The sequence below is a fragment of the Furipterus horrens genome, unplaced genomic scaffold, assembly GCF_987537825.1.
Source record: "Furipterus horrens unplaced genomic scaffold, mFurHor1.1.pri manual_scaffold_15, whole genome shotgun sequence".
In the NCBI taxonomy this organism is placed as follows: Eukaryota; Metazoa; Chordata; class Mammalia; order Chiroptera; family Furipteridae; genus Furipterus; species Furipterus horrens.
The window spans coordinates 492,648-507,913 of NW_028327185.1; the positions used below are offsets into that span (position 1 = coordinate 492,648).

Genomic DNA, 15,266 nt, shown 5'->3' on the forward strand with positions numbered 1-15,266 from the left:
TTATACACACATATGTGAACACGGCACATGTGCCAGGCTCGGAGCAGATCCTGGAAAGGGTGCACCCAGATATGGCCCGAGACAGGTCAGTTGACCTCTCCGGGCCTGTTTCCCCCCTTGTAGAATGGGAATAATAATGTCTCTGGTATCCATGTGGATCAAATAAGATAAAATATGGAAGGACTCCTAATATTATCCCTGGCAGGTGTCAGCTCCCAATACACATTAAACTCTGTTCGTTCTCCCCTCACCTCTACCCTTTGCATGAATCTTAAATTCTTAGGAGACAGAATGGATGTCTTGTCTTCCACGATCCCCACCCCCACCCCCCACCTACAAAAAGACATGGTGGGCACACTGCTAAACTCCTAAGGCAGCGAGCTGGACATATTCACATTCACAGTGAACTTGGTTATAAAGCCTGTCTGATTGAGTTAATACCCCCAGGTCCTTAGCCCTGTGCAAAATTAATTAAACGTGCTATCCATAATGAAAGAGAACATATACAATTACTAGGTTCTTCAAACTTTTCGGTGTGCTTAAAATTTTTCATTGAAAAATGTTGCAAAACTTATTAGATCACTGTAAAGGGAAACTTTATTATGTCCCATCATGTGAACATCTGCCTGTGCCACAATTTCCCCCGAGATGAACTGAGACCCAAATGAAATGTTATATGTAATTATAAAATATTATGTTTAATAACATTATATCAATCTACAATATGCTTTAATTAGTTATTCTTAAATAATTTATAAATACTAATTAAGTCTTACAGCACTTTATAAACTGGGAATAACATATATTATTCCTTGTTTTCCTTGCTCTGTGTGTCACTTTACAGTCACCATAGAATTTGCCTTGCCTCACCATCTATTGCAATAAAAAATTCTGTATGAGACTTACTCTGTGCAATAACTTGTCAACATTCCAGCTCAGCCTCTCGCTTATAATTGCTCACAAACTCTCAATAAAACTTTCCTTATAGGATAAAAGAAACACTGATATTAAATCAGATAGGAAAGAATACACAGGTAAAAGCCTCTTCAAGAAACCATTATTAGCTAAGCTGCCAACATGGCAAGGAAGCCACACATGAGGAGCAGGGTTTCTGCATAAACGCGCGCAAATGGCTAAAACCTCAGGAGGCACTTCTGACAGCAACCCATGAGCACCATTTTAACATTAAGTTCCTGGTATGCAACAGCTGCCCCCCAAAAAGCATGTATAGGTGACTGTATGTTTTACTGACATCCTGAGTTTTCTCATAAAAATTTTTAATTAGGGTAAAATTTTCAGGGGTCAAGGTTAATTTCTTTTGGCTGTACTGTATTCTTTTCACATTCAGAATCAGGAAGGAAGAGATATCTGCTTCCAGTTGTATAAATAAGCTAAAATTGACCACGTCCAGGTTAAATCTTTACTTTCCCAAGAAGTATGAACTTAAATTTCAACAAGGAGAATTCAGCCTCCATACTAGGAAGTTCCAGGAAGTACTTACATATCTTTTTTATTCGCTTTCTTTCCACCTTGAAGTATTGGGTCAGCCAAAAAGTCCATTTTTTTTCTGAACGATGGCGCTTGTAGTGTTTAGTTGTCTTTAACTTCATTTGAAACAATTTTGTAAGATTGCATTGTGCCAGCTGTCATATCAGCATGCGTAAAAAATAAGTATCAAAATGGTGAATTTTTGTGCAACCATTTTAATATGCAACACTTTTGGTATTTTATGCTTTTATTATTTCAAAAACGGTAAAAATGCAACTGGAACAGAAAAAGATTTGTGCGAACGTGTCAAAAGTGGTTGGTGAAGTTTCTTGTACTGTTGACATTTTGGCCAAATAGTTCTCTGCTGTGGGGCTGTCTTATGCATTGGAGGATGTTTAGCAGCCCCCCTGGCCTCTCCCCACTAGAAACCAATAGCGGGAGACAGCTGACATACTCAAAAATATCCAAATCAATAAAGTTATTGGTGAAGTGAAAAACATGTCTTTTATTTTACAGGAAAAAAAAACAAACAAAACATATGGACTTTTTAGCCAACCCAATAGTAAGAGTATAAAACCTTCTTTGGATATTTTATATAAAATAAGTAGCTAAGTTCCTTGGATAATTTATGCATATACTTACCTGGAAAGAGAGGAATGTGTCTTCCAGCTATGTGGTTATGGAAAGCAGTACTAAGTATTTTAATCTAGTGAATTTAACTGGCTCAGCCAAAAATATGTCATGCCACCAAAATAAAACAATTTATGTATAATGGTTTGAAAAGCTTTTCAAAATAACATCACGTAAGTTTTTTTTGAAACATCTTCCCCCAACCAAGACTGAGAGTAAACTTAGACACTCAGCTCATTGAACAAGCATGGTAAGAGATACTAAATAAATATTCTAAAGAAAATATATTTTATACGCAAGCCATTAAACCCTGACAAAGAATTCTGTGTATACATAAAATATAATTTGTGTGCATTTAAATGTACCGAGCCGGCTATGAAACGTATTCATTTCCCGCAGACACACGGTAAGAACTGCAAGGGGAGAAGGCTCCGTTTTTCACAGCAACGGCCCCTGTGCAGCCGGGAAACCTCCGCCGCCCCGACACCCCCCTCTGGTGGACAAACGGGAACGGTGCGTTTAACCCTCTGCGGCCCTTTCCTTCCCGTACCCACTCCCGCCCGCCCGTTGCCAGAACTGCCGCTGTGGCCCGTTTTCTCACGCCCTCCCTCTTCTCCCCCAGACTCGATCCCGGTCCCGCTCTTTCTAAGACGCGCGTCAACCCAGGAAGAAACCCACGTGGGTTCTGAAGACAACGACTGCAGCTGGGGCAGGAGGAGAACCACCCAAGAGCCAGATGCGCCGAACCAGCAGGAGACCGAGCCCCGCCCCCCCAAGGAGGCGAGGACGACCGGGCAGGACTCCCCACGCTCGACTCCCAGGTCGCGTTAGGGGGTCTGGTCTTGCGACCGTGGTTTGGGTCCTGGGCGGAGCCCGGAGAAAGCTCATCCCCTGCGGCGGCCTCGGGGGACAGGAGACAACCATGCGGAGCAAGACCGTCCCCGCAGGGGTCGCAGTGTCGGCTGGCCGGCTTCTCTCTTCCAAAGCCGACGGCGAGTGGGGGGCAATGAGCCGAGGGATCGCGGGCGAGAGAGGCCCGTCCTCGGAAGCCCACGGGTGTTGGCCTCCGCCCGGGCGGCGTAGCAGCACTCAGGAGCGCCCGGGTCAGGACCCGCGCTTCGGGGGCGGAAGGAGGTTCGGGATCCTGTCCTGCCTCCCACCCGGCCAGTGTCCGCCCCGCAGCCCGCTGTTCGGTTCCGACGGCCGGCACGATCGCCGGGCTCAGGCCGCACCCTTGACGTCCCTCACGGTCTGGGGTTCAGCCTCCGTATCCCGCAAAGTGCCCCGGCCGCCCTGCGGCACATCGAAGCCTCCCGCGCCCTTCACTACGCTCCCGGGGGCTGGCTTCCAGAACCTTCTCCGCCCGGGAGCCCGCCTCGGAGCCCTTCTGGCGGGGGCAGGAAACGCCACGGGGCAGCCACTTCTCGACCACTCCTTCCCTGTCGCGCGCTCCCAGCTGAACTCGCAGGCTCAGAGCGCGGGCCAATGGGTGGCTGCGCTCGGCTCCTCACCTCGCTGCGGACCAATCGCGACCCGAGTCGGCAGGAACGGGGCGACGCCCACCTACAGCTCGCGCAGGCGCAGAGGGTGGCGGATCCGCGGCCGGCGTGCTGGGCGGTGGTCTGCGCACGTAAGAAGGGTCTGCTGGCGGGTGCTGGCGGGCGTCCCTGTGGGGCTGGGGGGCATCCTGCTGCCGCGTGGCGTGGGGGTTCCCTCCGGGGCGGGGCCCTCGGGTTCGGGCGCTCAGCCTGTGGGGCGGGGCGGGAGGATGAAAGCGCTGGCCCGGGCCCTACCCACCACGGAGCTGCTCCGCAGACCGAGAAGCCACTTAACCGGACTGGGTCCCCGCCCTGGGTCCCCCGTGACAGCCTGTCGGAGCTCAACGGCGGCGCTCGGCGCGGAAGGAGGCGGTGGGGAGTGGGCACAGGGCGCATTCTTGCCGGGGGGCGTTCCCTGGACGCGCGCGGCTGCGGTGCGCGGGAACGGGGCGCGGGGCGGGGCCCGGGTGTCAGACCCCGGTCTGCGCGGAGGCAGACCGGGTGCGGGGCTTCCTCAGCGCGCTGCCAGCGCTCGCAGCCGTGTGCCCGCTTGGGCACCGCGTCCCCGTGTTGGGCACACGTGCGCTTGCTACCGTGGGTACTTGATTGATTGTAATGGATTCTCCGTGGCCGCCTACGGAGAAAAAGTAAAACCTGCATATAAACGGTGTCGAGGGGGTCCCACGAGGAATCCATGTGCCCTTCCCTAAATGGAAGCCACGTGCTGAAGCCCAGGCCCTGTTCTGTTTAGAGTGGCCCTTCCCTCCGTGAATCCCAGCGACTGGGCGGAGCAGGCTGCGCAGGAGCGACATGCAGAGAGCCTCGCGTCTGCACCGGGAGCTGGGCCTCTTGACCACCGAGCCCCCGCCCGGCATCACCTGCTGGCAGGACGGGGACCCGTCGGGCCTGCGAGCGCGTAGGTGCCCCGGGCCCTGCGGGAGGCGGTTCAGACCTTGTCTCCTCTCAAGTAGGGAACTGCCCGACCTCCAAGTGCCCACCGTCTTTCTCCCCTAATCTGTTTCCATGTGTAGAAGGTTTGCATGACGTTTCTTCTTTACCAGTTGGTAGCCAGGGTTTGGGCATCAGCATCTCAAATATCTGTGAGGCCAGACAGGAAACAGAAGGGATGAGAGTGCTGCCGTCCAGGCAACGCCCGTGTGTCTGCAGGTTGTATTTGCTCCGAGCCCAGTGTTTTCCAGCCTCTGTGGATCTTCTGTGTGTCCTTAGAGTGACACCGTCACTGTTGGGCACCGCATCCATTTTCTGAGATGGTTAAAGCTGAGTTACTGTCCTGACCCGGCTCCCCTGTAAGACCATAGGCCTCATTGGGTCCACATGGTGTGGTCATTCAGATCCACCAAAGACCTCTTCACTTTTTCTTTTTCCTTTTAAGAAATCATAGGTGGGGCCGACACACCTTATGACAAAGGCGTATTCACGCTGGAAGTGACCGTGCCTGAGAGGTTAGTGTGGGTTTGGAGTCTAAACCTACGGGGTAAAGCACAGTTCTTGGAAGGCAGCAGCGTGGGAGTTTAAAGTCCCGGGTTTTAATCTGTCTCATCACGACTCACTGCTGAGTGTTTAGAGGGTGCAGGGCCTGATCCAGGTGGTGGGGATGTGAGTGTTTTAATGCTATTATTGCACCTGTCCTGTTTGTAAGTTTCTGTAATAAAAGTCTGGGGGAGGACAGGCTGTCTTCCTGAGCAGTCACCAGGAAGCTGTTCATGATGCGTTCAGAGGCAATATTTTAATAAAACTTCTCTGTTGTCCTGTGCTTTCAAAGATACCCATTTGAACCTCCTCAGATCCGGTTTTTGACTCCGATCTACCATCCAAACATTGATTCTGCTGGAAGAATCTGTCTAGATATCCTCAAGCTGCCGCCAAAAGTGAGTGGGGTGGAGGAGGGTTGACTGCAACACTGTGCAGCTGGCAGGGGGCACTTTGGTCCCACGTCCTTGCTCACACCATGCCCGCTGTGCCTGCAGGGAATCTGGAGGCCATCCCTCAACATCGCCGCTGTGCTGACCTCCGTCCAGCTGCTCATGGCAGAGCCCAACCCCGACGACCCACTTATGGGTGACGTCGTAAGTGCCCACTCTCCGCGCCTCCCATGCCGTCAGCGAGGCAGCTGGGCACTGCACGCATCACGGCAGGTCCTTTTCCCTCCACTGACTCCCTTCCCTGGCTTTGTCCTAGTCGTCCGAGTTTAAACACAACAAGCCCGCCTTCCTGGAGAACGCCCGGCGGTGGACAGAGAAGTACGCGAGGCAGAGACAGGAGGTGTGTTTGCACAGCTCGGGCGTCCTACTGCTGTTAGTGCAGCAGATGGGTCTGTGTTAGACACATCAGAGTGGGAACCAGTTTGTGCTGTCTGTACATGAGAACGCTGGTGGGTCTTTTTCTGCCGCTGCAACCTTCTCAATAATTACTGAGCGAAATAGCCTCGTAGCTCGGGCAATGGGTTTTCCTGACAGTTGTCCCCTGTGGACGACACTAGAGGGCAGGCAGCCGCTGGGTAACTTATGTTCTTGTGGGTAGTGGCATGGGTAAATGGGTGACTCAGATACTCAGGCTCTTTTTCCTAAGATTCCTTTCTAATACTCTGCAGGAATTGGGCAGGGGTGGGGATGCAAGAGGTGGGGAAATGCACTTTCCTATGGGGCCATTTGCAGGAGAAAGAAGACTTCCCCAGTTAAGTAGCGAGTTTCCTCATTTTCACGAAGTGCAGAGCAGGAACACCGGAGTGAGAACATCCTGGTTCTTGCTGAGTTACAATGTCATCGAGATTGAACTGAGGAGCAGTTGGTGTTGCTTGTGGGAGGAAGGGGAGGGTCAGAGCACACGGGCGCTGAGCCCGGTGCTGTGGAGGAGCAGCCTGTGCTGGGTGGCAGCAAGGTCCTGGGAGGCGGCGTCCGGGGCTCTGCTCCCTCCCAGTGCTGGTGTGAACCTCGTGTTTTCCTCCTCAGGTTGACGAGGAGGAGATGTCCGAAGACCCACCAGCGGCTTCCTGCTCGGACACACACCACACGGCACAGAAAAGGCCAGCTGAGCCGCTGGGCGGCCAGGAGAAGAAATTCTGCCGTGATGTGTAGGGGCTTGTCCTGGCCTGTCTAGGTAACGCACACATCATCGACGTGGCCTGACCTCCCTGCTGTTATTAACTGTTCTCTGTATTTGATGACGTTGTCATTCTTGTATCCTATAAAACAGACCTCGTGCATTTATATATTCTGTTCTTCATTGGTTCTCTAATGGAGTTTATTTTATTAAGCTTGTATATACGTATTTTGAAACTTTTTAAACCTGAAAAATAAGTAATGGTTTAATGTTGAGTGTGCTTACGCTGAGTGTGTGTCTGGGAGTGAACTGTCCAGAGCGTTCCACCGTGAGAAGGTGGAAGTAGCAGGAATGTTGGCCTTTACTCTGCCACCTTGCTGACATCACCGGGGACCTTGGGTGGTTGGTGTACGTGCTCAGGGACAGCCAGAACCGATCCTGCCCCCACCGGGCCTCCGGGGCTCTGGGATTCAGGGCCTTGCCGCCCTGTGGGCACAAGGTGAGCTGTGCTTCTGTTCACCTTGGCAGCTTCACATTTCCTGAGCTGCACAGCTGGTCAGAGTGACTGTGGTGGGACTTGGGCTGGCTCCACAGATGTTTACCAGACACCTGCTACGTGCCCAGCTTTATGCTCACATTTTAGAGGACCATGGTGAGGGATCAGGCGTGGACGAGCCAAACAAATTTAAGTAGGGGTTCTTACAGTCCTCATCTGTCCCTAGCTCCATCTCAAAGCACGTCCTGCTCAGAACTGCGGGGTGCCGGACCTTCACCCCTACTCAGGATTGTAGGGTACATGTGGCTTATCCCTGTTGCTGTTAGGTGACAGAAAGCAGATCATACAAGTCAGTTGAAGTGGAAAGAGGTCACCCTACTGAGCGGGAGACTTTAGGGCAGATACTAGGACTGCCATGTCCCTGTGCATGTCCCGGTGCACAGACTACCCTAGCGAGGTGGCGCCATGGAAAATGCATCTTTGCGTGGGCAGTTCCCGTTCGCCCACCTGTGAGTCGCCTGAGCCTCCTAACCCTGCCACAGCTCCCCCGGGGCACAGACCCGAGGATAGGAACGTGCATCTACAGTACAGGAGAGGGTTTGCGACCGTGCGCCCCATGGGCCAGCCCCTCCCAGGCCCCGGTTTCTCCTGCGATGCTGAGAGACCTGACCCCTGAGGCGGTCTGGGGACTGGCAGGCCGCGCCCGTGCAGAGCCTGGCCAGTGCTGCGCTGAGACCGTGGTCAACCCCAGGGGGCCCCTAGAGCTGCTCCTTGCCCATCTGTTTCAGGGACAGGAGAGCTGAGCGCCCCCAAACCCCTAATTAAAAAGGAGAGACGACACTGGCTGATCACACGAACACTGCAGACCCCAGGCGCCCTCCCTGTGCCCGCCCCTCCCCAAGCTCTCGCAGACACATCTAAATCAGAACCTCATGGGCGGCCTCTGAGCTGAGGCTGGGCCAACTATGGATTCTTCAGCTGCCTGCCGCAGGAATTCAGCACATACACAAATAAAGCTCCTTTCCAGCCGCGTGTGTGTGTTTCCGTCACTGTGTGGCCGCTCTGCCCAGGTTGTCTTGTTTATGGGGCGGTGGCCTGGGGGAGGCAGGGACAGGAGGAGAGGGGGGCTGTGGTTTCAGAACCTGCTCCCAAGGCAGGCTGGAGTCCTGTGCGGGGCTGCCCGTGAGCCAGGAGAGGCTGGGTGATGGGCACAGGCCAGATACGCCCAGAAACAACACACTCCACTTTGTCCTTGTTTCTCGGGACATCTCCCCTCTCCCCACCCCTCGGCCCCTACCAGGACCCCAGAATGCCCATGTCTCTCTCCAACTCTCAGTTTCTATCAGGGGTGACAAGTGACCCTTCTATTCCCCACACCCTCACCGGGACCTTGCAACTCCGCTTCAAAGATGCCCAGGTTCGTCCCATGAGCAACAACAGGCTCCTGCCTGGCTCCCCTGCTTTCCCCTCTGGGTACCTGCCCTGCCACCCCGGGATCTCAAGTGCTGTCAGCTGAGCAGCCCCCAGGTGGCCACGTTTGGAGGATTGAACAGCTAACAGTTCTCAAGCACTTACTCTGTGCTAGGCACTCGCTTCTTTACCCCAAAAAACTCCTTGGACAGTTTCAGTCCTTGCGGAGTTTAGGGACCGTCCCCACCCCCACTTTCCCGATGACACAGACTGAGGTTAAGGGCAATCTTCAGATGCCTGCTGCTGCTGGTGGGTCTGGGACTCCCACCCAGGCCCAACTGGCTACAGCACAGCTGTGGACCCATCCCAGGACCACACAGCCAGCTGCTTTGCCCCCCAGGGCAGCCCTGCTGCCAGGTTCCTCTTCTGCAGAGCGAGAAGGGGCTGAGAAGCTCTGTAAGGGCTCCCAGTGCTGATTCTCGGTAGCCCTGTGGTTCTGATGCCACCTGTGACATCCGAAGGCCTGCCGATCTTAGGCGTGGTGACACCCAATGAGGTGGGTCTTAGCCAGTTGCTCACCATCCCTTCGGCGCTTGCCCCTCCTCCAGCATTTGTGCCTTGTCCTAGCTTCCCCGAGGGGCCTGGTGATGGGACCCCCTGATCCTTCCAGATGGCCCACCCCAACAGCCCTCCCTGCCTGGCACATTCCTGGACAGCATCTGCCCTCTTCACCCTCACACTGTGGGCAGCGGAGGCAGGGAGGGGGGTGTCAGGAAGCCTACCTGCAGGTGGTAGAACTCTTGACTCTCCTGAGCAAACAAAAACCGCTGCTTCACTAAACCAACAAGGAACTTTCAGGGCCCCAGCCCTGCACACACGGTGCAGGACACGCTGAGGAGCCAATCACAGCCCACCTGGGGGGGGGGGCAGTGGCGGCGGCTCCACCTGAGCCAATCAGAGAGCAGCAGAGGCCCAGGCAGAGGGCCTGCCCCGTGGCAGCAAGGGGCCATGACCTGGGGCTTCAGAAGGGACAGGACACGTGCAGGGCATAGGGTACAGGGTGCGGCGCGGACCTGGCGTCTGGGCATCACGGCCATTCTGGGACACCACGGCATTGCGCGGATGGAAGTTGTCCCTCATGCTAGCTGTGTCTCCTGCCAGGTGTCCCGCTTGGTGGGGAGACAGAATCTATGGATGTACTTACATACATTAATTTTGTAACTTTTTTTCCAACAGAAATCAACTAAACACCTACTGTGGAGGCCCTGGGAGAGGCCTGCAGTCACGGGAGGGAGATGACCTCTGTGGGCCCTTCCCACCACGTCCACGGACTGCCCTGTTCTGCCCACGCGGACCCTGCACACAGACCTAGAGTTCAGTGGATGCGGACAGAACCTGGCCTCTGTGGGGTCTCCCACAGCTGACTGCACACGCGTGACTCAGCCTAGCGGGGAGAAAGAAGCTGGTGGGCGGGAGCCTCATCCCCGTCTCTCAGGATACCACCAGGGAAGTGCCAGGAGGAACCAAGGCTGTGAGCCAGGACCAGAGTGGCAGGCGGGCAGGGGCGACCAGAGGAAGACTGGGGACCCTGTCAACAGCCACTGTGAATAAACACAGATGAGTCAACAGAAGCAACAGGTCCAGAAAAGTCAGAATTACTCACCCCAATGTATCCCAGGACAAAGGGTCTCCAGCGTGGGAGCCCTGGGGATGCAGGCCTCTCTGGGCTCAGCTCCGACTCCCCTACTCGGGGCCTCAGCAGTGCAGCTCCTTCTGGGAGACCTGCCTTCCTTTACCTGGTGCACCTGACTGCAAATGTGCCCGGAACTGCTGCAGGTGGACAGAGTCAGCCTTGGCCTTAGGTCATGGCTCTCACCTGGGCCCCCAGGGCCCGCTCCCCACCCCAGTACTCCCCCTGGAGCATCCTCCTCTGGGAATTTATCTTATAGATATTCTTTAAAAAAAGATCTTATTTATTTATATTTTAGAGGAGAATGGAGGGAGAAAGAGAGGGGGAAAAACATCAATGTGTGGTTTCCTCTCGCACACACCCAACTGGGGACCTGGCCCGCAACCCAGGCAAGTGCTCTGACTGGGAATCAAACTGATACCCTTTCAGTTTTCGGGATGACACCCAGCTCATTGAGCCACTGGCCAGGGCTATCTTACGGTCTTACTATGGGTTCTTACCCCCAGTTATCTTGGGACATCACCCCCTCTGAAGCAAGGTTTGGGGGCAGAGAGTGGAGAGGAAGGTGACCCAGTAAGAGGAAAGCAGGCTGATCTCTGGGGTCAGGAGACCCCAGGAATAGGCCTGGGTCTGAGTCCTTGGGAGCCCTCTTGTTCCTGCTCTCTTTACACGGCTCCGTCTAACCCAGTGCAGCCATGAAGGATGAATGTGGTTCCTTCTGGTCCCTCTAAACGTCACCTGAGTCTCCTGGGCTGGGCCCCAGGTGCCCAAGCTCAGAGGCCAGGCTGAGGAAGCCTCAGCACCTTGACTGCTCCCTGCAAGGCCATCCCTCGGTGACTGCACCCCAGGTCGACCAGAGACAGAAGCCCAGGGACACACACGATACTTCACTGTGCTTTATTGTACAGAAGAATCCAAATATTTACACCTCGACTTTTCTCACACTTCACACAGCCACAGCGGGGTGGGACTGGAACCCGGGAGTGATGGGGGTGGGGTGGGGGAATGGCTGCCCCAGAGCAGAGGTAGTTAGAGGGGGAGCCAGGAAGGATGGAGCTCTGGTGACCTCTGGGCACCTGGGTCACTCAGGCTCCTCAGTGTTGTCAGCACCATGCCCCACCCCTGCAATCCCTATGGCTTTCATCCTTCCTGGAAAGTTGGGGAGGAGGTTGGGATGCTAGAGGTGGGGAGAGAAAGGCAGAGGAAGGGCCAGCCGGAGGCTCCGTTCACCCCATCCTAAAATCTCAGCACCGAGGTCAGGGGCTGTTTCCTCCTCGTGTGTCCGGAGTGCTTCAAAAATCCTGGCTTCTCCGCCAAGGACGTTCTCGGCCAGCTGCTCTGGGAGGGGGTGCTGTGCCTGGAGCCCCGGCAGCCCCAGCCCCCCAGCCCTTTGACAGATACTTCCCCATGGACACCATTTTGGGAGATTTCATCGACCAAACAAAATGCACTTACATGCGATGAATTATTTGGTTTCTGATTCTGTGTTTCATCAAAGTCACGCAACATCTTCCTTGTCTTCTGGTCGTGATGGTGATACCGAAGGGACAGCCCCCTCCCCTTCTCAAGAGTCAAAGACAAAGACACCTCCCTTCACTGCCATATTTTCAGCAAACGCATGACGTCTTCTAGGCTTTGGGAAGATCCGTCCACTCTGCCCTGCATCCTCTGACCAGAAGGGCCAGCCTGGGCACCTGCTTAGGTCCTCATGGAGACGGGATGCTAGTGTCACCAGGGACATCAGCCAGGTGCACTGGCCCCTTTCGTAGAAGAGGCCGCCTACAGGAACAGCTGCCCCACAGCTCGGGGACCTCGGCACGTGGTCTTCACGCTGCACCCCACTCCACGCAGCTCCCAAGCCTTTCGGAGCGTTCCACTCCACTGAAGAGTCACCTGCCTGCTGTGTCCTTCCATGAAAGGGTGTTCATCAGCCCTGGGGTAGGGGCCCAGCGTTCCCAAATGACCCATTGACAAATGAGTGCACCAGCACCCGGGGAGCACCTGTCCTGAAGCTGACCCTGTGGCCCCGAAGGTTCTTCTGTGGCCACAAGGCCAGCATGTTCATTCCAGAGCCTGTGCAAGTCCAGGAGACTCAGCAGGTCGGGTGAGACGGAGGACAGGGCCCGTTCCGCTTGCATCAGCCTTGTGTCTCCAGCGCAGCCTGTGGACTCGGGCCAATGTCTGTGGGGTCTTGGAGCGGTGGGGAGAGCGGAGAAGCTAGGCTGAGAAGCTGAAGGACTTTCCCAGAGTTGTCTTCACGATGAAGCCCTGGGGTGGAGGAAGTGGGGCTGGCCGAGGACCGGGATTCCGGAAGGGGTCCAGGTTCCCTTCCATCTTAATTCCAGACTCCTGTCCTGATGTGACTGATGTTGGGGTGTCCTGGTCAAGCCTCACCCCTGATTTTCTTCTTACATCTGTAGAGTGGTCCTGTTCTCACCTCCTCATCCCGAGTGTGTGCACCTGGGGTGGGGAGGGGGCCACCCTGGGGATCCTCAGAGGCACTGGGTGAACTGGAGGGTAGGAAGGCATGATGGGCGAGACAGAGGGTCCTGGCCTATTAGGGGCCCCCAGGAACCCAATTCCTCTAATGCTTCCTGCAATACAATACATGTAGCAAGTGCCCCTCCAGCTGCTTGGCTGAGGGCCCCTCCCCACAGAGGAGGCCGGACTCAGGATGCAAGGGAGGACCAGGCTTTGGCAAGAGGTGACGTGAGAGAGCCACAGGATGGTAACTCAGGGCCAGAGGGAAGTTAGCCGGCCACAGACCGGCCGTGCACACCCGCCAGGACCCAGGAGCCCTCCATCCCTCTTCTTTGGAAGTTGGGCTTGGGGACGAGGCAGGAGGACCACCGCTCCCTGTCCTGGTGCCAGGGGCCAAGGCTGGAACCACAGGGCAGCCTCCTCCCCATCCTTCGCGGTGAGTCTCTGCCGGCTGATGTCCCCCACTTTACCCAGGTCGAGCTCCTGGGATCAGGGCCTTCGAGGATGGGTGGCACCTTGTGGGGTCACTGGAGAGCCCCAGGTGGGCCCCCGAGTGGGGACAGTGACTTCTCTGAGATGCTGTGAAATGGTCCATGAAGACCAAACGGGCAAACACGACTGGCGGTCAGACAGCCTGGGCAACTGCGTGAAACAGCATCGAGGTGCCACTGCTGCAGGAACAGCCAGAGCCCACGTGGCACGGACAGGCCCTGTGGCCCTCGGAGAGGGACGGCCATGTGCCATCTTCCCAGGCGCATCTCTGTATGGCCCACGTCAGGTTAGTGGAACATAGGACACGTGTTGTGTTCAATCCACGAGCTTCAGGGAGATGCCCACGTGCTGTCGGCTGTCCCTTGTGGGTCCCCTTCCCTTAAGCAGATGTGACCAGGAACAGGCCCAGTGGATGGCCCAGAGGAAACCAGGTCACGCAGCACACGCTGGTGACGGCCATGGAGGACCAGGAAGTCAGAGCCTGGGCCATCTGCCTGTGAACCTCGTGGCTGAGTGTAGTTTGAATTTATTTTATAAGCAGCCATCATTCATGGAGGGGAGGGGAGGGGAGGCGGACGTGGGAGAAAAGGATGCGCTATGTTTATACGTGGGAGGCGAAGGCTGAGCCGGAGTGCTGGATACTCCTGGCCACCGGCGAGTCCCCGCCGCCCGGTGAGGCCCCCTCTGCCCTCGGCAGCAGCTCTCCATCCATGGAGGGCTGCTGGTTCCCAAAGGGGCTTCCCTCCGGCCTGGGGACCCCTGGCGGCTGGCAGGAAATAAGGGTCACTGCAGGGAAGCCATAGGCCTCCGGCCCAGGGGAATGCCCAGCCTCAGAAGCTTCCAGAATGAGACCCATGTCGGAGTAGGCCACCAGGGCCTGCGTGGACTCACAGGAGCTCTTCTGCAGGGGGCTGGCCACGGCCGAGGCCAGGGGCCCCGGGGCGCCTGCACAGGGCCAGAGCCGCCCCAGGTCCTCGCGGAAGCGCGGGTTGAAGAGCAGGTAGAGCAGGGGGTTGAGGCAGGCAGGCAGCGGCAGCACCAGCAGCAGCACAGACTTGATGGCCTCGGGGGTGACGGGGATGAGGCCAAGCATGGAGGCCACACTGAGGAAGGCCACCGGGCAGTGGAGCAGCCCGTCGGTGAAGATGAGCCAGGCCACATGCCGCAGCATGGCGCAGTCCCACGCTGGCCCCGGCTCGCCCCGCGGCAGGTCGCAGTAGAGTCTGATGTAGGCGCCCGCCGCAACCAGGAAGCAGAAGGAGTTCAGCATCACCAGGGCCACGGCGAACCCTAGGGCGGCCGGCTGTCCCTCAGGAGGGGTGTAGGGCAGGCAGAGTGGGGAGGCCCCGTAGTCTCCCACCGAAGCCAGAGGCAGGGCTGCAGCCAGCCCCGCCAGCACCAGGCAGCCCAGCACGCCTGCTCGCACGCTGCCCAGGGTGGGCGCCTTCCCATGGGTCCGGGCGCTGGACATCGAGACACTGCCCTGCACGGAGGCCAGAGTCAGCAGCAGCACTGAGGCCTCGGACCCCAGCACGGCCAGGAAGCCCGTAGTCCGGCAGCCTGGCCCCGACTCCCAGCGGGCCCCGTACTCGGCGAACTGGCCGAAGGTCAGGGCATCCACAGAGGCCAGGAGGCCGCAGGAGACACCGGTCACGGTGTTGGCCCCGGCGATGGCACCGACCACGCACTTGACGGGGGACAGGGGGCCTGGGCCGCCCGCGAAGATGCTCAGTAGCACCAGCGCATTGCACAGCAGGGACAGCAGCACTGTCGCCCACACGGCCAGGCGGATGCCCCAACTCTCAAACAGCTGCTCACAGGGCTTGAAGGGACCTGTGGGGAAAGGGCAGCCATCACCCCAGGCTGGGGCACCCCTTGTGGGGTTGGGGGTTACATGCAGAATAGACACACATAACGAACACACACAAAGTACAGGTGGACGAGGTTCAAGCCCAGGCAGTGAGGAAGGGTTAAGCAAAGC

General features: G+C 56.4%; 2 protein-coding genes across 3 annotated transcripts in view; one reads left to right on the forward strand and one right to left on the reverse strand.

The window, feature by feature from the left end:
- Positions 1-3,681: 3,681 nt before the first annotated feature.
- UBE2T (ubiquitin conjugating enzyme E2 T) lies at positions 3,682-6,883 on the forward strand. 2 transcript variants are annotated; one of them, XM_090263218.1, is made up of 6 exons: positions 3,682-3,748; positions 4,408-4,572; positions 5,050-5,119; positions 5,440-5,545; positions 5,645-5,743; positions 5,856-6,014. In XM_090263218.1, exons 2-6 carry the CDS (start codon positions 4,467-4,469, stop codon positions 5,997-5,999), a joined length of 525 nt encoding a protein of 174 aa, XP_090119344.1. In that variant the 5' UTR covers positions 3,682-3,748; positions 4,408-4,466; the 3' UTR covers positions 6,000-6,014. The 2 variants fall into 2 exon arrangements, with proteins under 2 accessions (XP_090119344.1, XP_090119345.1); XM_090263219.1 differs by lacking the exon at positions 3,682-3,748 and adding an exon at positions 6,626-6,883 and having other exon boundaries at positions 5,856-5,939.
- Positions 6,884-12,604: 5,721 nt separating this feature from the next.
- LGR6 (leucine rich repeat containing G protein-coupled receptor 6) overlaps positions 12,605-15,266 on the reverse strand; it is a 67,444-nt gene continuing 64,782 nt past the window's right edge. The window contains exon 18 of the mRNA XM_090263299.1: positions 12,605-15,118. Coding sequence (XP_090119425.1) covers positions 13,887-15,118 — 1,232 coding nt within the window. The 3' untranslated portion in view covers positions 12,605-13,886. The remainder of the gene's footprint in view (positions 15,119-15,266) is intronic.

Coding starts and splice junctions, on each gene's coding strand:
- UBE2T (XM_090263219.1), top strand. CDS start 4,467: ATGCAGAGAGCCTCGCGTCTGCACCGGGAGCTGGGCCTCTTGACCACC. Junction 5,546..5,644: donor TCCTCAAGCTGCCGCCAAAA/GTGAGTGGGGTG, acceptor CTGTGCCTGCAG/GGAATCTGGAGGCCATCCCT. Junction 5,744..5,855: donor ACCCACTTATGGGTGACGTC/GTAAGTGCCCAC, acceptor GCTTTGTCCTAG/TCGTCCGAGTTTAAACACAA.